This window comes from Octopus bimaculoides, chromosome 8, assembly GCF_046866305.1.
Source record: "Octopus bimaculoides isolate indiv1 chromosome 8, ASM4686630v1, whole genome shotgun sequence".
Lineage (NCBI taxonomy): Eukaryota > Metazoa > Mollusca > Cephalopoda > Octopoda > Octopodidae > Octopus > Octopus bimaculoides.
Window position 1 is genome coordinate 96,885,238 of NC_142935.1, and position 24,000 is coordinate 96,909,237.

The 24,000-nt window shown below is 37.1% G+C and overlaps 1 protein-coding gene across 3 annotated transcripts in view; it reads left to right on the plus strand.

Moving 5' to 3' along the window:
- LOC106869519 (uncharacterized) overlaps positions 1-24,000 on the plus strand; it is a 102,521-nt gene that overhangs the window by 33,737 nt on the left and 44,784 nt on the right. Inside the window, exon 1 of one of the 3 annotated variants that reach the window (XM_014915288.3) lies at positions 1,076-1,176. The exons of the other annotated variants lie outside the window; for them this stretch is intronic. Within the exon in view, the coding sequence (XP_014770774.1) occupies positions 1,174-1,176 (3 nt within the window). The 5' untranslated portion in view covers positions 1,076-1,173. Of the gene's footprint in view, positions 1-1,075; positions 1,177-24,000 lie in introns of those variants that run through there. 3 annotated transcript variants of the gene reach the window in all.

Sequence of the window (24,000 nt, forward strand, 5' to 3'; positions counted from 1 at the left end):
ACGCATAGACTTAGACACGTACATGCCGAAAGCTAAGCGTACATTGTTAGGTACTAATGCATACATACAGACACATAGATGCAGATGTGTTCGTTATTATACTGGCAAGTACATTAATACAGATACACACATGTATTGTCACATACGCGAAGATATGTACACGTATAACGTGTGGTCATATACTGATATTTTTTCTTCTCTTAAAACGCAGACGACATATGTTCATAGACAAACGTACATTGCTACACACACACACACACACACACACACACACACATAGATACATACATACATACATACACTCAAACACACATCACACACATACACACACATACACACACATACACACTCTCACACACACTCACAGACAGATGCATTTTGAAAGATGTATTCAAAATTACTGCACACACAGACTGTTCTCGTTCCAGGTACACACATGTTCATAGACTAACGTTCATTACTACGCATATACAAACATCACCCCTCCCCCTACATATACAGATTCAGAGGCACAAATCCATAGACAAACATTCACTGCTAAACACACACACACACACACACACACGCACACACGCACACGTGTAATGCCTAGATTACTTATATCTAGACTAAATGCAATCTAACGAATGGATTAGTAAAATATCGAAGAATTTTGTCTTTACCGTTGATCACTGGGAGGTCATTGAAGATTTATAGCCGTCCATGCATGGATTCCATGTCTGCTGGGTCAGAACTAACCGCTTCCGTGTCAAAGAAAGTTTTACATAACGATGTCCTTAATTCTCCAAATTACTCTGGCTACAGCTGGAAACGGCAGCGATGTGGATAACTTGTTAGGTGACATGAATCGACTAGGAATCGATCTTATGGCTCAGAGTTGACTCACCGGAAGAATAACCATTATACTTTCCTCATTGTACTTATTAACCTCTTAATGGTAAACATTACGTCGGTTTCAAATTTTGGCACAAAGCGAGGAATTTCGGCGGAGCGGGGCTGGAAGGAGTCAATTACATCGACCCCGGTGTTCAGCTGTTACTTATTTTATCGACCCTGAAAGGATGAAAGGCAAAGTCAACTTCGGTGGAATTTGATCTCAGAACGGACAGACGGACCAAATGTCACTAAGCATTTTGTCCGGTGTGCTAACGATTCTGGGTTCTCGCCACCTTAATGGTAAGTATGATGTTATGTCTCAGAGTGCACATAATATTCAAGGCCATCTTGGGAATTTAGCTTCTGCACCACCTTGGAGTTCAATAATATCTACCGAAATCATTTTGTTAGGCTCCGTTGCACTCAAAACAATCTTGTGTCAATGGACATAGAAAGTATAGGCCAAACAGTGGTCAACAAGCCGTCAGTAACGTAGTTGTTGTAGTTCTGTCTCGAACCCTAGAATCCATCAAGTCAGCTGCCCGGTTCCAATGGTGTAGAAGTGACCAAAGTCACAACAATCCCTTTGAACGAGACACCAGTTAGTCACAGGGGAATTCATTTTCAGCTAAGTGGAAGAGTCCCATTGTGAAATGAAGTATTTTGCTTAAGAACCACAACGCATCGTCCGGTCTGGGAGTCGAGAACACGATAGGACGATCGGGACTACAACACCCCGTTGCACTTTTACGGGTCAACAATGTGCTTCGACATGTTTTGAACTAGATCTTTACTTGCCTTACGACGAAGGCGCTATAAATACGCATTAATCAGAGAAACTTAATATATATTGTATGAAGTAATTAATCTATATTATAGAGTAATTAAGAAAACAAAACTAATTAGAAATATCATTAGTCGAATATTTACACCGTCCTGATCGGCTGACTTATCGCTTAAGTGTTATGATTTCAAGTTTAAGTGTGGTCTTGAAACATTTGGGAGTTCTACGGGTTTCGATTTCACTCATTTAGCGATTTATTTGAATGGTTGAAGTCTTGGACTTGTTGCTCATAGATCACGAGTTCGAAATCTGCAGCAGACGTTTTGCTGAGCTTCTGAATGGAACATGGTGCATTGACAAGATTAATGATAAGAAGAGACATCAGATCAGTAAGGAGAGTTCGCACTGGAATTAAAGACAACCATTTTTTTCTTCTGTCAGTCTTGTTATTGATCTGGAATCTGATGTGGTTGCAGTTTACGTGTAATGGGTTGGTGAGTACAACTGCTCTGTTCTATGTTGGCGTTCATACATACGATTTGGCGTCTACGTTAAAATCGTCTGCAAGCAATGGCTTTTCTTCCTCTTCACTTCACACACATACTTCAACACAGGCACACACAGATGCACACACTCACACATGCAAACACACACACACACACACACACACACACACACACACACACACACACACATGCACGATATTGGGAACACAGAATTATGGAATTTTAAATGGATCCACAATGGGCATTAACGACACAAATGAAATGTGTTACGGCCTTTTCGAAGTTTATATTTTACTTTATAAAACTGTATGTGTGTGTGTGTCTGTGTATTCCTTTCTTTTATTCTTTTGCGTGTTTCAGCCTTGGATTGCGGTCATTTTAGAGTTCTATCGAATTGACCACGTACTATTACATATCTATCTATCTATCTATCTATCTATCTATCTATCTATCTATCTATCTATCTATCTATCTATAGGTATATCTATAGGTATATATATATATATATATATATATATATATATATATATATATATATATATATATATATATATATATATTATGTATATATGTATATGTACATATATATGTGCGTCTATACATATTATGTATATTATGTGTATGTATATTATGTGTCTGTGCGTATACGGCGTTAATAATCCTTACAAGTTGTAGTATAGAAAAAAATAAATGAAGTTGAAAATGCATGGAGAGGATACAAGAAGAATTACACGAATGAAAATCAGTATAATTAACCGGTTTCACATTTGTTTTGATGAACGTGGTGCTGTGTTGCAATGTTTCTAAAAATCCGTTTGTTCTTATAAAGAGACTGTAGCTCAGATCGATGTCAGTTAACGTACAAAGTGATTGGTTGATGATTGTCAAGATTGTCAAGATGGGGGAAAGAAATTTTTGGTCACGTCCGTATATTAAGGTCATGTGAGAGTCGCCTCTGAAGGTCACGTCGAAAGTTTAGTCCAGTATCTACGTCATACGACAGTCAGAACAATAGTTATATATCTTTCTCTCCAGAGTTTAACAATGTTTCCATACAGTATGCTTTCTGTCTTTTCAATGTGATTCTACATATATACATGCACACATACACACACACACATAAAACATACATACATACATACATACATACATACATACATACATACATACATAACTACGTATATAAATAAAACAGGTTTGGCGATGCAAACAGGAAAAATAGATCTCAAAATATGAGTATTTATATTTATACTCTCAAGTGCTAACTCCCGAAACTCTCAAGGGTCGTGAGTTTCAGACGTTAGCACTTATCAAGCTCTTTGGTAAGTGCTAATTCACGATTACTCCCGGCCTCGAATCACTCTGTTACTTCAGCTAAATAATAAAAAATATACGCATGTATGTATATATATATATATATATATATATATATATATATATATATATATATATATATATATATATATATATATATATATATATATATCTACACACACACACACGCATAATTATATTCCCTTCTAATCTAGGTACAAGGCCCGAACTTTTGGAGGAGGGTGCCAGTCGATTAGATCGACTCCAGTACGTAAATGGTACTTAATTTATCGACTCCGAAAGGATGAAAGGCAAAGTCTTGCTAACGTTTCTTATTTCTTTATTGCCCACAGGGGACTAAACATAGAGGGGACAAACAAGGACATACAAAGGGATTAAGTCGATTAAATCGACCCCAGTGCGTAACTGGTACTTAATTTATCGACCCCGAAATGATGAAAGGCGAAGTCGACCTCGGCGGAATTTGAACTCAGAACGTAACGGCAGACGAAATACAGCTAAGCATTTCGCCCTGCGCGCTAACGTTTCTGGCAGCTCGCCGCCTTCACACATAATTATATTGAAAACACGACTATGTTCTAATTTAATCTTTTCTTTATTATAGTATTTTCGTATCTTTTTATTAAAGTCTTCTCCGTGCATACACGCCGTTTTTGAATCCTATTATTGTTTTCTATCCATAGTCAATCGCCGGTTCAGTGAAGAATCCTATAAAGAATGGAAGCATTTTAAAATATGAAACCAATGCAAGCCGATACTAGTCTATGGCTCGTGCTTTTAGCCTGGATTTCATTCATGCTTGGGACCTCTTGTCTTTTCTGAACTGTGTGTATATATGCACTACCGACAGAAAAGTCACCTCACAAGCATTTCTTGAAAGATTTCCTGAAGAAGGGGCCCTGACCCCGAAATACGGAAATACAAGTTAAAAGATTGACTGTGCTTTTCATCCTTTCAGGGTCAATAAATTAAGTACCAGTTACGTACTGGGGTCGATCTAATCGACTGGCCCCCTCCCCACCAAATTTCGCGCCTTGTGTCTAGAGTAGACAAGATATGATGGCCATACTGTAAAATTAAGATGCTAGCTTTTAAACCATCTGCTCCCTGGTTCGATTCCACGACTAGCCACATCGAACACGGACATATTTTATAAAACATTCGTAAAGAAATTGATATTCAACTGAAAATATTTACGTAACAATGTTGTTTCACATTAAAGGCATTATGACCACGTAGTTAAGATGTGCTAAAATGTTTACTGTTAAACCACATGGTTCCTGGTTCGATTTCACAGTTTGGCAGCATTGAACATGTATTAATTTTATCAACTTGGCAGAGAGAAAAAGTCATGTCGACATCGTATCCAGCATGTTGAGGCATGTAACAAGATACAACACAGCATTTACTTACTGCACCGTCTCGTTCACCTCCTTCGCCCTCGTGTAGCAGCTATCTATGACAATCCCCGTGCGCACTCATACAAATATGTGTGTGTGTGTGTGTGTGTGTGTGTGTGTGTGTGTGTACGTGTGTATCATACATGTCATGAGAGGCACACATGTATACATTGGGGAGGAGAGAACGGTGCAGAAAGATAAGACAGAAAGTAAAGAAGCGAAAAAATGATACGGGCTTCAGTGACGCAATATATATTGCGCACGTCTGTATGTCTGTGCTGGCGAGAGGATCCTTAAGAACATAATAATTACTAATTAATAAACAACGTTATACCATTGAATACACGCATATATATATATATATATATATATATATATAAGTATGTATGTATGTACGTATACATATATAATATGCATGTGTATATATGTGTGTAGATGGAGTGAAAGAGCGAGATATGAATTTGTTCTTTTGGTCTTTTGTTTTCTTTTAAAAAAATATTTCTTTGTTTACAATGCTTTCCTGTTATGTCTGCAGGAATCATGGTTTTGTATGTTATTCCCTCTTGAGAGGGTCTGTTGAAATACAGCATGTGTATATGTACGTATGTATGTGTTTATATATATATATATGTATTCATACATATATGTATGTATGTGTGAGTGTGTATTTATATATATATGTATGTATGTGTGTGTGTGTGTATTTAGATAGATAGATAGGTAGAAACACAGATAGATTGGTAGATAGATAGATAGATAGATAGACAGAAATATAGATAGAAAATACAGATAAAGACGTAGATAAATAGATAGATAGATAGATAGATAAACAGAGGTGGTGTTATTATTATCACTACTAATCAGACGTGAATATTGCAGACGTATTAACTCCAGTTTGAAGATTATCAGTTGGAAGTGCGCGTGCGCACGTCTGTATGTAAACATGTCTATCTATCTATCTATCTATCTATCTACATATGTGTTTATGTGTGTGTATTTCAATATATATGATCAGGGGTTAGAATAAGAACAGGAATAAACGAGTGAAGAATGAATATATATGTCCCAAAATACAATGCACACACACACACACATGTATATATATATATATATATATATATATATATATATATATATATATACATATATATATATATATATGCACATATATATATATATATATATATACATATATATATATATATATATATATATATATATATATATATACACATACATATATATATATATATATATATATATATATATATATATATATATATATATATATATATATATATGTTGTGTGTGTGTGTGTGTGTGTGTGTGTGTGTGTTTGTGTGTGTATGTATTTGTGTCTGTGCTTGTTTTTCCACCATCGCTTGACAACCGATGTTAGTGTGTTTACGCCCCCATAACATTGCAGTTCGGCCAAATAGCCTGATAAAGTAAGGAGTAGGCTTACAACCAATAAGTCTTGGGGTCGATTTGTTCGACTAAAGGCGGTGCTCCAGCACGGCCGCAGTCAAATGACTGAAACAAGTAGAACAAAAGCATAATATACATACACACATATATATATATATGTATGTGTATATATATATATATATATATATATATATATATATATGAAAGAAGGTTTGAAAATGCACTTATTTTTAAAAAATATTTATTTACTTAACCGGTTTCACTTTTTTAGAAAAAGATTATCAAAAGTCTTTGAGAATAATAAAAAATAAGTGCATTTTCAAACCTTCTTTCATATATATTTCCACTCGTACGGTATTCCACAACTTTACTTTATTATATATATATATATATATATAGACAGAGAGAGAGAGTGAGAGAGAGAAGAGGCTTCTATATTGTATATTTATCATGTTGAACCCTTAATCCCTACACATTTTTCTCTTTCTCCGTTTTCTTCTTCCCATTTTTCTCCCTCTCAATCCTTTCTGTCGAAGAGCGCAGGCTCGAAACATCAAGCACTTTTCCATTTTTCCCGAACGTCAAACTAATACACCTGCTTGTTGTTCCTATACCTGTTTTTGTCTCTTGTTTTCTGTAAATTTGAACTATATATATATCTATCTATATATATATATATATATATATATATATATATATATATATACTAGCTTAAAAACTAGCTCCTGTAGAGGGCACTTCATTGAGCCTTGGGTCCAACAATGACACCATGCTTTGAGTACATATTAAACATTATTAAACTTGAACAGTATTTTTCAAGCGGTGAATAATTTTCATCAAAACAATGATATAATTTATCGACTGTCAACCGTATTCACTGTCAAGGGTTTTGATCGGCTCAGGGCTATGATAGAGGACACTTGCCCAAGGTGTCACGGAGTGGGACTTTACCGGAAACCACGTGGTTGCAAAACGCGCTTCGTTACCACACAGTCATACCGGCACAGTAAATAAATAAATAAATAAATAAATAAATAAATAAATGAAAATTAATAACGACGATGCTGACGTCGACGGCGGCGAAAATGATGATAATGATGATGACGATTTTGATGAAGACGATGACGCTGCTGCTGCTGCAGCTGATGATGATGATGATGATGATACACAGGGACAATAGTAGAATTTAGAAGAATGAAACTTTGTAACCCCCCCCCCCCCGACTAAATGAAAATGGCCTCCCGGAATTCACTGTTGTAGATCTGACAATTTATCTGTAAATGTTTTCGTGTTGCATTTAAACTCTTAGTTGTAATGTAATGTTTAGTTTCCATTAACACATCACAGAATACAAAGAGTTTGGAGGCAGGAAACACTTCGTTATTACTAGTTACCCTCAGCGCTCATGCCCCCTGTTTGTTTAACGCACCTTCACAAATAGATTATGTCTATTTACTTTAACAACACACAATCCTCCCTCCTTTTTCTCACCCTCTCATTTTCTCTTCCTTTTTCTTTCTCTCTCGTTCTGTCTCTCTTTCTCTTTTCCGTCGTGTACCCTTTCTTTTTCTCCAAGTCTTTCTCTTTCTCTCTCATCCTTTTCTCTATTTTTCTTTATCGTGACTCTTCCCTTATCCCTCACTCTCTCTCTCTCTCTCTCTCTATCTCTCTCTCTCTCTCTCTCTCTCTCTCTCTCTCTCTCCTCAGCCTCTATTATTTCTCCTCTGTATGGTAGGTACATCATTTACTAGTTTAACAGATAAACCAGATCGACCGTAAGAACACAATTTATTCTATCTTTAATGATATCTTTTTCATAACTTGCATTTACTGTTGCCTAATTAACAGTTTGCAGAACAACTTACTGCTGATCTTCTGCTCAAATCTGCTGCAAACAATTTTGTCTTAAACGTAGACAAAGCACTTAATTCTACATGCACCATCTCGTACAATAAGAGCTACATAGGTTTTCCTTGCTAGTTTCGTATCTGGGACAAAATACGCAGTATCTCGCTCGTGCAATGTTGTTGTTGCATGAAAAACGAAATGTTTTTTTGTGATTTATGAACCGATTAAACCATTACATTGTTACCAATTCCATGTTGAGGCTTTCTTGGCAGCAAATGCTTCAATACTGACGAGCTTTAACATTGGGATTGCACCTAGAAAGTTACCCTTCGAGGCACAAGTCTGGGCAAGGTTGTTTATGGAAGACCAGCAGTCGCCCATGCATACTAGCCTCCTCTCTCCGCACCACTGATGTTATCCAAGGGAAAAGCAAAGGGGCCGATACAGCTTGGCACCAGTGACGTCGCAGCTCATTTATTAACGTGCAAGTGGCTGAGCATTCCATAGACACGTGTACCCTCGGGGAGATTCAGCGGGACACAGAGTGTGACAAGGTGGGCCCTTTGAAATACAGGTACAACAGAAACAGGAAGAAAGAGTGAGAGAAAGTTGTGGTGAAAGAGTACAGCAAGGTTCATCACCACCCCCTGCCGGAGCCTCGTGGAGCTTTAGGTGTTTTCGCTCAATAAACACTCACAATGCCCGATCTGGGAATCGAAACCGCGATCCTACGACTGCGAATCCACTGCCCTAACCACTGGACCATTGCGCCCCAACATTTCATCATGTTACTACCAATGAATTCTTGAGCAAAAATCCAGCAATTTCGAAAAGAGGTGAAGTCGAGTATATTGACTCCGGTACTCGACTGGTACTTCATTTTATCGACCTGGAAAGGATGAAAAGCTAAGTCGACCTTGAATTCAGTACATATAGAGCTGGAAGAAATCCGTTAAGCTAACTCATCGCCTTCGTCACATACCCTTAATAAGGCAATAACAGCGAAAGGCCTATCACGTTAATAGATGAGTTAGCAGTCAGTAGTTTTGATCTGATTAGTATAAAAGTGTCAACACTCGCTGATGTCAGTATGGGTCCTACTGGTTAATTTGGTTAAATTTCTAATGTTGTAGAGCTGTCAGCACTTGCTTATGTCAACGTAGGTTTTAATAGTTTTATTCCTGTTCTCGTGTGAGTTAGGATATTATCTCAACCTTACAAAATGTACCTAACTAGTTCATTTTATTTTAAAAAAATTCTCTATAGTTAGTTTAGGGTTCAAGTTGAGTCATATCGTTATGCTCTGTAATTTACCCTGCAAGTTGGCGCCTGGTACTCCGTCGGTTACGACGGTAAGGGCTCCAGTTGATCCAACCAACGGAACAGCCTGCTCGTGAAATTAATGTGTAAGTGGCTGAGTACTCCTACAGACACACGTACTCTTAAAGTTGTTCTCGGGGAGATTCGGCGTGTCACCAGAATGGGAAATGCAGGTACTGCTCATACAACTCATTTTTGCCAGCTGAGTGAACTGGAGCAACGTGAAATAAAGTGTCTTGCTCAAGAATGCAGCGCACCGCTGGGAATCGAGCTCACAATCTTGAGCCGAATACCCTAACCATTAAGCCACGCTCCTTCACGGTGGCGAGGTGGTAGAAAAGCTAATGCATCGGACAAAATGCTTAGCGGGATTTTTTCCGGCTCTTTACGTTCTAAGCTCAAATACTGCCGAGATTAACTTTGCCTTTCATCCTGCTTTTTCTCCCCAAACTCACGATTAAAATTTAAGCTCAGAATGGTTTGTGACCTAGGCACAAGGCTAGTAGTTTTGAGGTGGGGGAATTTGGCAATAAGTCAGGTACTTACTCTATCGATCTCTTTGGCGAATTCTCTAAATTACAGGGACGTAAATAAACGAACACCAGTTGTCAAATGATAGGGATGACATATACAAAGAAACACACACACAGTACTTATCTATCTACCTATCTATCTATATATCTATCTGTCTATCTGTCTGTCTGTCTGTCTGTCTATATATGTATATACGACGGGCTTCTTCGCAGTTTCTGTCTATCGAATTCACTCATCTGCTATTGGTCGGCCTGGGGCTATAATAGAAAACAGTTGTCCAGGTTACCAAATTGCCACGCAATGGAACTGAACTCCCAAACCATATATTTACGTGTGTATGTGTCTTTGTCCTCCACTACCGGTCGATAGCTGATGTTGGTTTGTTTACATCCTATAAGTTAGTGGATCTGCAAAAGAACCGGTAGAATAAGTATCAGACTTTAAAAGATAAGAAGCGAGGTCGATTTGTTCGACGAAAACCCTTCAAGTCGTTGCCCCAGCATGGCTGCAGTCCAATGATCGAAACAAGTAAAAGATAACAGACGTTTTCCTACACATCATAGCAATAAATCAAAACATCTTTAACTTTCCAATCGTTTAACTGCGTATTTAATACTTCGTTAATAAACGCACCTTTTTTTTCAAGACGGTAGGGTGTAATTTGAGGGAGATTTAGCTGTTATTTCTAGTAGTTCATGTGACCACGTAAAGGCCCTCTCCCTCGTTGGCTCGTTACCAGTTAGTTTTCAACATCTCTATTCAATATCAGAACAGACTCTTCGTTTGCATTAACCGATCTCATTGTTTTGCCGTGAGAAACTCGTATATATTGTAACTTGTCAAGATATGCTTTTAACTGTTTGTTTCAACAAGACATTGTAATTAATTTCTGCGAATGCTTCCATTTAGAATCGGTATGCCATAATATTTAACATTGGTATGTCTCGTATTTAGTTTTGGTTAGTCTTGGTATACAGTGTTGCTGGGATCTTGTCATTTCCAGATGCTGTGTGATCTAGAATCTTGTTCTTTTCGGTATATCTTAGTATTTTGTCTGTCAATGTTGGCTAATGTCAAAATAATGCTTGTTATCCTATTTGAACCCCCCCCCCAAAAAAAAACCCCCCCTGGTGTCTATTCTTCAGTAAATAATTATATCGAGTCTATTTTTCTTTATTAAGCTGTAGGTTTCTTTCTATATCCAGTTTAGTTTGATTGTAATATCTATTTTCAGTTCGAGCCAAAAATGATCTCTGGAGTAGCGTTACTTGATATGTTGTAAAGCTTTGAGATCAGGGAGTCTCACTAGGCCGAGCCATTACTTCTACACATTGTGACGTCACAGATCCAGCGCTACGGACATAATTAATTCCCTCTCATTATAACTCTTAAAGAGGCGCAATGGCCCAGTGGTTAGGGCAGCGGACTCGCGGTCATAGGATCGCGGTTTCAATTCCCAGACCGGGCGTTGTGAGTGTTTATTGAGCGAAAACACCTAAAGCTCCACAAGGCTCCGGCAGGGGATGGTGGCGAACCCTGCTGTACTCTTTCACCACAACTTTCTCTCACTCTTTCTTCCTGTTTCTGTTGTGCCTGTAATTCAAAGGGTCAGCCTTGTCACACTGTGTCACGCTAAATATCTCCGAGAACTACGTTAGGGGTACACGTGTCTGTGGAGTGCTCAGCCACTTGCACGTTAATTTCACGAGCAGGCTGTTCCGTTGATCGGATCAACTGGAACGCTCGTCGTCGTAAGCGACGGAGTGCCAACAATAATAACTCTTACACTTTGAACGTGAAGCGTATGTTATTAACTGTGAATGTCCCTTGGGTTTTTCGTTGCGTTTTTTGTATTTGATTTGCGTTAAATACCAGTGATTGTCTCGTACCAACTCGATTGAAGCTGCCACACTAAGGGGATTATTTTGTCCTAGAGAAAAGAAATAAATACATTCTACACATAAATGTACATCAGTGAAGAGACATTAAGCAAGCTCCTGGCAAGCAAACATGATCCTGCCCCCATATCAGGGTTGAAACAATCTCCTTTGAATTACGTAGTAAATGCTCTTAGGAAAGGCATAAACGTTACAAGCAAGCCCCACCTTCAATGAAGTACAAGGCTTCACTACCACATGATAAATGTCTCAAAACGCTACTTTTGCTCACTTGGTTTGTTAAAAAGCAAACAACTTTCTCACCATTTTATCAATATATTATTTAAACAATTTCCTTATCAAGAAGAGTTCTTCATATATCACATGCATACTTAAAATCCCATTCTTAAGATGTATAAGTACTACTTAATTATAAGCGTATCACTTTCTTTCTCCCTTCTTTCTCTTGCTCTACTCTCTCTCTCGTTCTTTCTTTTTGTTCTTTTTCCCTAGTTAGCAATATCTAAATCTATTAGCGGTTATCAGCTAGCGGTCCCTTTAGAAAATTTGCTATGAAACAAATTGCGGAGAGCTAAGACATGATGTATGGTGTAGAATTCGATACCATTCTGACACTGACCAGGTAAAAAGTTATGCAAGCAGGTACTGATTACTATAAATATGTAACTTTGAGCCACTTCTTATAGCGATAGAATACGTATATCAGGGGACATCAATAGAGAGACATATTCCAAGTATGACTCCCAGACTTGCATTCCTCTTCCACACACACACACACTGGTCCAGGTGGTTTTTACTCCTCTAAAAACTTTTCCTAATGCCATGCCAAACTTTATTCTTAGATATACCACTCGTGGCTGTGGGGTAAGAAGCTTGCTTCTCATCCACATGGTTCCGGGTTCACTCCAACTTCGTGGCACCTTGGGTACGTTTCTTCTTCTACAGCCTCAGGCCGACCAAAGTCTTTTGAGTGGATTTGGTAGACGGAAACTGAAAGAAACCCGTCGCATGCATACATACATACATGTATATATATATATATATATATATATATATATTTACCGGAGTAAGCACATGAAATGTGCAACAAGGTGGAAAAAAGAGTACTCAAATACCAGAGGTAGAGTAATATGCTTTATTTAAAAGCAAGTTTTTTTGTTATATTTCTGCTGCTTTTAAATAAAGTATGTATATATATATATATATATATATATATATATATATATATATATATATATATATATATATATATATATATATATATATATATATATATATATATATATATATATATATATATATATATATATATATATATATATATATATATATATGTATATATGTATATATATATATATATATATATATATATATAGGAGGGAAGGTGTCTTGAAACCAAAGACCTGACCCGAATGTTTGCAACGCAGTAGGGTCCGCGAAAGGCACTCAAGGTATCAGGATAGGATGTTAAACTGGGCTTAGATTAAGTCTAGAATGTAAGTAGGCTATGGTGAGATATGAACTCAGAGCGTAAAGAACGAGAGTAGCTGCCACGAAGATTCGGTTTAACGCTCTTACGTTTCGGCCAGCTCACTGTCTCGCATCGGGGCTCTATTTTTTATTGACTCCATTAAAATGAAATGCAAATTTGACCTCGGCGGTGTGTGTGTGTGTGTGTGTGTGTTTCCCTTCAGTGCCAAAACATGCTGTCGCCAATCCAGTTTGAATGTCTTGTTGCTGTTCCAAATCTCCAATGTCCAAACGGCCACACTCAGTTGCTTCATGCTGGATCGTATTAATATCGAATGCGAAACAGACAACGTCTAACTCTTCTAAGCATTAAGACAGTGAAGTTGAATTCGAGTCACTTCTTAGCTATGAATGAGCAATCCTATTTTCAAAGACATTCATGTTGTATCGATCCTGTCTTTACTAAAACAGTTTATCTGAGATTACATTAACCATTGTCCTTCCTTTTGTTTTTAAAAGATATTTTCGTGTGATTTTAGGAAGGTTTTGCGATTGTTTCTAGCAGGCGACGCGACTACGTAGAGATTCCTTCATTGGGTTTGTCATAAAGTCAAGTGCCGTACAAGATATTATAAACTATTTGAACTGGTTAATATCTCTATATTTATTAGGTACTACACATGGGCGATATTCATGGATGTAAGAAGGAGGAGCACTGTTATAAAGATGAGTGTATCGTTGTCTCGCAACACGTAGTTCAATGTCTCACCAAGCTATAACTGCAGCAGAGTTAGGGCCCTATATACCTGACACCCAAATAACAACAGCAGAGAAGTGGTCGTTCGTTCTACTAAAAATAGTAGATAAATCTCTCTCAAATTGCATCGCGTCGTTTTAAAAGTGTTGTGTCGTGTTTCAAGTGCTTCCAGATTCATACTTTCTAGAAGAGATAAATAAATAAATAAAAAGTATAGGCGCAAGCGTGGGTGTAAGGTTAAGAAAGTGATTTGCAGTCACGTGGTTCAGTCCCACTATGTGACACTTTGAGCAAGTGTCTTCAACTACAGCCTCGGATCGGCCAATGCCTTGTAGGTGAATTTGGTGGACGGAAACTGTGTAGAATCTAGTCGTATATGTATATATATATATATATATATATATATATATATTGACATACATACATATATATATATATATATATATATATATATATATATATATATATATATATATATATATTATATATATATATATATCTGTGTCTGTGTCTGTGTGTGCACGCGCGTGTGTGAGAGTGCGTGTCCGTGCGCTGTGTGTGTTTACGTCTGTGTTTGTTATCGTCCTCCTAATTTGCGGTTCAGCAACAGAGACGGATGGAATCAGAGCCGGACATTAAAATAACTGCTGAGCTCGATTTATTCGACTAAAACCATTCAAGGTGGTGCTCTAGTATGGTCACAATCGAATGAGTGAAACAAGTAAAAGAAAACAAATAAACATAACTGGAATGTTCGTTGCGGCTTGAGCGATTTTTATAACAAGGACTGCTGAATCAAGATTGACCTAGGGCTAACCAACCATAAATTTAAAAGTAAAGTGGCTACACTTCGCTGAGAAGTCCTACCAAGGCTGAATTCATCATCAGCTATCATTATACTAATCAAAGACCAGATTCATTCCTTCTTACGTAACGCTCTTTAATCTTTGGTCAAATGAAAATTTGAAATTCCTCTTTCTTAAATCTTAGCACCACAGCTACAAATCTGTTATCTTTTACTTGCTTTAGTCATTAGACTGCGGCCATGCTGGGGCACCACATTGAAAAATGTTTTTAGTTGAATGAATTGACCTCTATACTTATTTTGTTTTAAGGCCAGGTACTTTTTCTATGGTCATACTTTCTATCCTACACCATATACATTCTGTCTTGCATATTTTGGAAGCAAATGGCAATTTTCATTCACTCTAATGATGTTTTTCTAATTTTAATAACAATTATAATTTCATGTGATTAGAAATTAATTTCATCTCACCCTATTATGTATATTGAGATGCACTTAACTATATATTTTTCATGCAGAAGCCGTGAAATATATACCCATGTAATCATTTTAAAAATAACAGTTCTTTTAATTTCTAACAAAATAACGTTTATTTTCGTAAATCCGCCATCATTAGAATTCAGATGAGGTCTGGTAGATATATTTTCCAAATTTCAAATAGAAATAATGGCGAATGTGTGGGGTAAGAACTATTTTGCATGTCTACTAGCAATTTTATTTAAAAGCCTTATTTTTTCTTTAAAAAAAAATCGATTTAAAATAATTTTTTCTATTGACTTATGGCTTAAACATAATGGGAGGCAATTATTTCGCAGTTTTTCTTTTATTTTGAAATACGAACAGCAGATGTCATTGCATTGAACAAATAATTATTTTACTATCAAACTATTCTTTTGTAATAAGTCCCCTGCACTCGTAGTCCTGAAAGCTGTCTGTATCGCCTGGCTTTCGCATCGACATTTTCTTCGGCTCTTCGAAGAACATGCAAACACACACACGCATACACGTTCTCTTTCTTCTTTCACACACACAGCTATACATACGCACACGCACACATACACACACACACACACACACACACACACACACACACACACACACACACACAAATGAAAATGTTAAAATAACAATAGCAAGCAAGAAGAGACGCAGCCATACACATTAAACATATCGTCTTTCTTTGAGACAAAATACAAACCTCCATACTCTAAAGGAGAAGGGAGGGTGACGAGTGAGATATCGGGGCCTTCATGCCTTTCCAAAAACATAATAGTTGTGTACATGAAGTGAATTAGCTTCAGTCGAAATCGAAACTGCTTCACCAGAATTTACACAGCTACTGCTGTTTAGCGTCAGCGCAATCATGATCAAGCAAATATATGGTGACAAGCATTACAATCATAACCATCGCGTCTCTTTTTTGTGTCAGATATAGTTGTCTAAGTCTACCTTGCATAACGTATCTTTCGTTCTTTTTTTGTTTTGTTTTTTAAGACAGTCGGCGTGAGTTGAGGGAAATTTGGCTTTTATCCTTAACAGATCAAGTTGGAATTTTATATTCGTTCACTGATGGTGCTCGCTATAGAAAATTTAGAACAACATGTAGTGTCATCACTTTCTTGGAACTTTGGTCACAGAAGACGAAAGATGTGTGAAGATCAAAAGACGAATGGTGCTGGCAAAGTCTACATTCTCAAAATTGTATAACATCTTGAGAAGCCGTATTCTGAACAGCAGGATCAAGATCCATACATTGAACTGCTGTGCCTACCTTGTGTTAATATATGGAAGTGAGGCTTGGTTTGTAACATTAGAAATGAGAAGGTGCTTGGAGAGATGTGAAATGTGGTTCTTAAGGAGAATATTGAGGATAGCATAGACATACAAAGGGTCTAACGAAGTGATGAGCCAGGCTGTGGTAAATAGGAAGCTTTGTGAGATGAGGGCCAAGTATTTGAGATTTCTTGGTCACGTGATGAGGAGAGAGGGCCTGGAGAATTTAGGGATGACCGGAGAGACTGAAGGGGAAAGAATCAGAGGAAGAAGGACATGGATGTTAAGCTTGACGAATTGGTTGGAAAGAAGAGGCATTAAACATCAGGAAGAAGTGAAACTGTTACAGAAAACAAAGAACAGAGAATTGTAGCAGGGCTTGGTCACCTATGTTCTATATTCTGGAATTGGCGCCCCAAAAAAAGCAGAAAAGTGTCATCACATTGTTTTAATTGCTGTCATCGCGACAGCTACACATTAAAATAGGCTCTTCATGCTAATTAAGACCTAGACATTGAAACTTTCTTATCACGTGATCTTCAAATCAACCCGAAATTATCATCAGCGTGTAATTCTAAAATTAAATTTATTGTAAACTTTGTGGAATTTCAGTTTAAAATACCGAAGCAGTGAACGAAGGAATTTGAATATTTTACTAATTGAGATTAGAAACCGTAGAATTTTGTTCTAAAACGTTTCAGTTTTGAATTACATTAACATAACATCTCTATCAAGTTTGTACACACACACACACACACACACACACACACACACACTATAGAGTTTACAGTTACGCTATAAGTAGGGTCAACAAAATACCGACCCTAAAAGATTGCTTGGAGATACACAGCATGTTCTATAAATCTGCCAATTTATTGTATCTCTAAAGCATGTAACTATTTTCACCTCTTTTGTAATTTGTGCATATTAGATCACACCACCACCCCCACCTTTTGATTGAAAACCCGTAACATATTGTAATGAAGAATCTCGTTTAAGGAGGCAACAAGGGATTAGTGAGACGCAAAATTCTAGACCAGAGACTGATGTCTTCCTTAATCACTGAACCGTTGTCACCGATCTGTTTTATTATAGACACAGACATATTACCAGAACATCAGACTGTTACACCAGCAGTGAAATATATCATGTTGCAGAGCTGCAATATTTAGGCCAAAACTTAACGGCAAGTTTTATGTAGCGCAATCATGGCTTGAAAGATACCCGTTCTACTAATAATTCCATTATACACCAATTCCTCTGATAAATATTCTCTTTAACATCTTACTTCCAGATTTCTCTTTTTCGTTGTTGCTCGCAGTTTTCGGGAATTAAAATTCCTAAATACCAATCCGTTGTACAAAACATAACAAAACAACAAGAAAACCCAACGAACGAACAAACAAACAAACAACTTGTCTGGTAAAGACCTACAGAGCGCCGCCTGTGGGAGGAGTAGAGTACCTTGTTATTCTAAGTTTGTTTGGATTGTTGTGCATGCAAGGAATTACATTAATGTTCCGGTTATCTGTTGCCCCAAACCTCATTAATTACAACGAGTCTCTACAGTGACAACAATGCAATGTACTTGTTGCAGTTTTCATTAACAGATTGCATAATCATTTGACGCTGCACTCTTGAGGTAGCTGTTGCATGGCGGGTAATTAAGCAGGAGCGCAATCACAAAGAACAGATGTTCGGTCTGGTGCCTGACTCTATTAACAGAAATAGTACAGCGGATAAGATGTTTCATAGTACTTTAGAGCGACTGTTATATTTACATGAGAGAGAGAGAGAGAGAGAGAGAGAAAGAGAGAGAGAGAGAGAGAGAGAGAGAGAGAGAGAGAGAAGGAGATTCACTATGCAATACTTTGATTGAACAAATGTCGAGTCGTTAATAGCAATCTGTAGGTGGCCGATTAAATAATCCTTTCTATAATATGCGTAGAGGCGCAATGGCCCAGTGGTTAGGGCAGCGGACTCGTGGTCATAGGATCGCGGTTTCGATTCCCAGACCGGGTGTTGTGAGTGTTTATTGAGCGAAAACACCTAAAGCTCCACGAGGCTCCGGCAGGGGATGGTGGCGAACCCTGCTGTACTCTTTCACCACAACTTTCTCTCACTCTTACTTCCTGTTTCTGTTGTGCCTGTAATTCAAAGGGTCAGCCTTGTTACACTGTGTCACGCTGAATATCCCCGAGAACTACGTTAAGGGTACACGTGTCTGTGGAGTGCTCAGCCACTTGCACGTTAATTTCACGAGCAGGCTGTTCCGTTGATCGGATCAACTGGAACCCTTGTCGTCGTAAGCGACGAAGTGCCAACAACTATAATATGCACAATGCCAGCAATTTTTTGTGTTGGATGGGGGTAGTCGATTACATCGACTCCACTATTTGACTGATGCTTATTTTATCGACTCCCAAAGGAATGGTGGTATGTACAATCGGGAATGGTTCGTAACTCGACACACGCACTGAGTCGTATCAATCACTAAGGGACTTTATACTTTCAAGCTAAGTTCATTTAGACTTAAATAGCTGATCGTCATCTCGGGTAATTGTTACATATAATTAACGACCGTATGTTTAATTGTTGCTGTTGAGCTATAGGTCACGCTTAATGGACCGGATCCTAAAATCAAAGGTGATTTAGCCGAGACCATCCCATCGTTTTAGGAGTTTCCTTTCCTTTATAACCCGAATGGTGCAGGGCCTTTTGGATAAAGTGTTGCATTTACGAGAGAAAGCTTGTAGTTTTGATTTTCGGATCGTGTGGTGCGTTGTGTTCCTGAACAAAACACTTCATTTCACGTTACACTGCGATCATTTCTACACCTGACGTGTGACACACCAGAAAAGGTCACAGAAAACGAGAAAACAACCATACTCTGGGATATGCCAATACACACAGATAGAGAAATTAAGGCAAATAGACCAGATATAGTTGTCAAAGATAATGAAGAAAAAAATGCTTTCTAATTGATGTATCAATACCAGCAGATTACAACGTTTCCCTAAAAGAAACGGAAAAACTTTCAAAATACAAAGACCTGGAAATAGAGGTAACTCGAATGTGGAATCTAAAAGCAGAAACAATTCCTGTCATAGTAGGTGCCTTGGTATAATAAAAAATATTCAGACAGATACATAACAAAAACACCAGGACTTACAAATATATATAACATACAGAAAATTGCACTATTGGGCACTGCACACATCCTACGCAAAACACTTTCAATACAGTAACCATAAGAGCATCACAGCAAACCACAGCACATACCCAAGGCACACAGAGCTGCGCTCGGTAGTGAAGTGAAAGCACGTTATAAAAATAAAACTACTGAACAATAATAATAATAATAATAATAACATCGAAAAATACCTTAGGAATGAGAATCCAGGTTCGAAATTTCCCCGAGACACCTGATGAAGGCTGGAGAGTATATCAGCCGAAACGTTGTGTTAACAACAAACAATATGAAGACAAATATCCGTCAAATGTAAATAATGTAAATAATGAATACCAGTTATGAACTGAAGGCCATTTTATCAACTTTTCATTTAGTATTAAACTTTACTGCTTTGTTTGAAAACCTTCTTAGTGCAAGTTTTTTGGTCAAAGGGTCAAATCCCTTATCTTGTTATATATTATTATTTCATTCGTTCAGTATTTCCAGCCCGAGAGCTGGGGCACTGCCGTTAGCTTTGCTGCATTTTCACTACTTGAAAACTCCTGTGATATGTGGCATTTGGTGAATGAGGAAATTTGATGTTGCTTTCCTCCTTTGCGTTTTCTGCCGCGAGGTAAGTTCATCAGGAACTTTTAACAGGAGGAAATCCAGTTTTGAATTGATGGCAACTGCAACCACCCCATGAAGTTCTCTCAGGCTTTTGGAGAGGATATTGAAGAGCTGTGGGCCCCCGAAACCCAAAGCTGTTGCAGTATATGATACAGTATCCTGATGGTAATGTTGGGATCCTTGGCACTATGCAGTGGCGTCCCGTTCTGCTGTTTATGTAAATTTCGATGCCAAAGTTTAGCACAAGTCTCGCAGGATTTTCCAGGAATATATCACTGCATTTCCTTCACGTCTTCATTCTATGGAGTTGGCTCTTAACTTTTTCAGCCTTTTCCAGTTGCTGATATGTCGCATTGAGATATTTAATGATGAATTTGGTCATGAAACATGCACAATCCATGCAGAAGTGAATAAGAAATAATATTCAAGCGTCCTTTCCAGGAGGAGTAACAACTTTTCTCATCAGTTTAACATTTACGAATTCTTACAATAAACTCACTGAAGTTCTTAGACTATCAAAAAAAGAAGAAAAAAAAAAGAAATATAGGAAGAAATGAAACAAACGTTAATAGAAAAATGAGACACAAAAATTAGAAACATGCGTTAAATTTGAAGAATTCGTTAAATAAAATCATGATAAGATTAAACTTGTTAACAACAGATACACATGAGCAAATATTATTTTGAGAGATTTGGAACACTTTTTTCTTTCTTTCTTTCTTTCTTATCTTTTCTTTCTTTCCTTTTCTATTTTCTTTTTCTTTCTTGGTTCTGCCGTTCGCGTGTTTGTTTTCGAAACAGTTTATTCTTAAGTGAACAGTCGCGGTTTTGGTAAGTGAACAGTCGTAGGCATTAATGAAATACCGTAAACATAAATAATATTTCGACTCTCAGATAACAGATGGTGTCTACATTACGAGATTTAGGGACACTAATGGCTTCTAGAATGGTTAGATTCGGTCATAAAATTCTTCAGCACCCAACTGTGCTCACGCAAAACAATACATAAACGCATACACATAGATACATACACATCTGCTGCATGAATATATATGCATTGTTTATATGCACACAGATACACATATATAAATACACACATACATCAACATATATGTATATATAATACAAGCTTGGAAAGCGTCCATTGTTTGCTTTTATTTCACTGTTTATTAATGTTGCTGTTATTATTCTTGGTGTTGTTGATTTAGTTGCTGCCCTTGTTGTTGTTGTTGTTTCCCTAGTAAGCTCGTTTACAGACCCCTTTTCGTCAATAATTTATGTTTAAGAACATTTGTGCTGTTATATTTTTATCCTAATTCTCTTAATAAAAAATTCGTGGTTACATTCACACACATGTATGCATGTATATCTGTGTGTGTATACATATACGAAATTGCATATGCACGCACGTATATATATATATATATATATATATATATATATTGCACACACTTTATACAGCGCATGCACTCACAGAGATTCGCATATGATATGAACACATTCTAACATAATAAATGAAATAACATCATAAAAAAATCATGAGAAGAAAGCAAATATCACTTTAACCATTCTTGAAATCTTTGATCAAACTTTCCCCGTTATTATCAACATCGCAATAACTTCTTAAATTTAATATAAACGGGTTGGAATGGAGCCTCCACTAACTGAAGTCTAACTATGAGAAATATAAATTTCTGAGTTGGATTCTTGTAACCTTTTTAGATAGTGATTCTTCTATAAAAAGATATTCTTTTGAAGTTTGATGCGCCCATCACCTAATAAACAATAGGTATTTGCTAATACAAACCAGCAAAATATTAATCAATTTTCTCTCAGAAGTATACCACAACTTGTTAAACTTATTTGATATCAAGCCGCCTGAAGTCGCCGTGAGTTCTATGATAAAATCTTTCCTTTTAAAGTGATTTAAATCAAACGTTTGCATTCAAATTTCACGTAAATTTTTGTTACAAACTATAACTTAATTCATTTTACTAAATTCTTTATTATTTTAAAAACTAATTGAAAAACGGCGGTGTATTTCCTCAACAAAAGGGTGAACAAACCTGTTCCTAGTATATGATTAAGCGGGATAACCTTGGCTTTTAATCATAAGTCTATTTAATCAGGACCTCACTTTGCAACGAGAAAAAGATTAAAGATAAAAGATGCTGAAAATAAAATCGAAGGGGGTGATTGAATCGATTGTTCTATCTAGCATTATTGAAGGTCTTGTGACTATATAAGGAACCAACATTGTTTTTTGTTTTTTTAAATAAGTTTTTAATCTATTAAGATAGATAAACGTGAAAATGTGAAGGAAGTTCTAATTAAATAATCTGCTTTTCAACCGCCGCGAATTTTGATTAAGATCTCTGTTACATTTCTGGGCCAGTAGAGTCGACTGATAGACTTACAAACACGAAATACAAATCTTATCCGCATCTTTCATTTACTGTCTCTTTCAGCAACCTTTTTCATATGATGTGTCCTATCATCTTACTTCCGTTTCTGTCGTCTCGTGTGTTACCATTGTTCACTTCCGGTTTTCTTCCCTTCTACTTCACTTAAATTTTCCTCCATTGCCGTCAGCTTACCTGTCATGGCGATTTATTTCAGACACCGTTGACTGATGGTGTCACTACTTTTAATTTCATTAGTAGCAACTCGAGCCACGGTTGGCTCACTTCCGCTTTCGCTGACTACTTGTTGTTGTGGTTGTGACAGTGGTGGTGGTGGTGGTAGTGGTAGTGGCGGCGGCGATGAGTAGTTGTGATTGCTGTTGTTGTTGTTGTGGTGGTGGTGGCGGTGGTCGTGGTGGTGATAGTAATTGTGACTGTTGTGGTAGTGGTGTTGATAATGTTGATAATGTGATGGTGGCGATAGTTGTGATCTTTGCAGTAGTGGCGGTGGTGTTGATGGTAGTGGTAGTGGTGGTGAGTGTTGTTGTGGTTGTAGTGATAGTGGTGACGGTGATTGTTGTGGTAGTGGGTGATGCTTATGTTACTATGAAAACTTCTGATTCCTTTATCAGATGTTTCTATCTCGCCAAACTAACTTTCGTTTTCATTGTCTGCTTGTAGTTAAAGAAAACTTCCGGATATCTTGTCTGATCTATCTTTTCGAGTTTCCATTATACAATGTTACATGGAGTGACTCCAGTCATTTTAGTTTCAAATGTTAACCCAGCATTTCAAAACAATAAGTTGTTTTACTATAACAGCCTCCATGTTTATAAAACATGACTTAATGTTATTTTTACGTTCAAAATCTTCCATCATTTTTACTCAGAACTAATATAGAATTACTCTTCATTACATTTGTTCTGTTTTGTTTTGAATTCGTCTGCCCTTTGGGTAAATATTATTGGAGAGCTAATTTCTTCAAGATAATTGCTTGCCGTTTTCTCGGGTTACTACAATGTTCAAGACGGCTCAATCTAATACTTTAAATAAATACGTCAC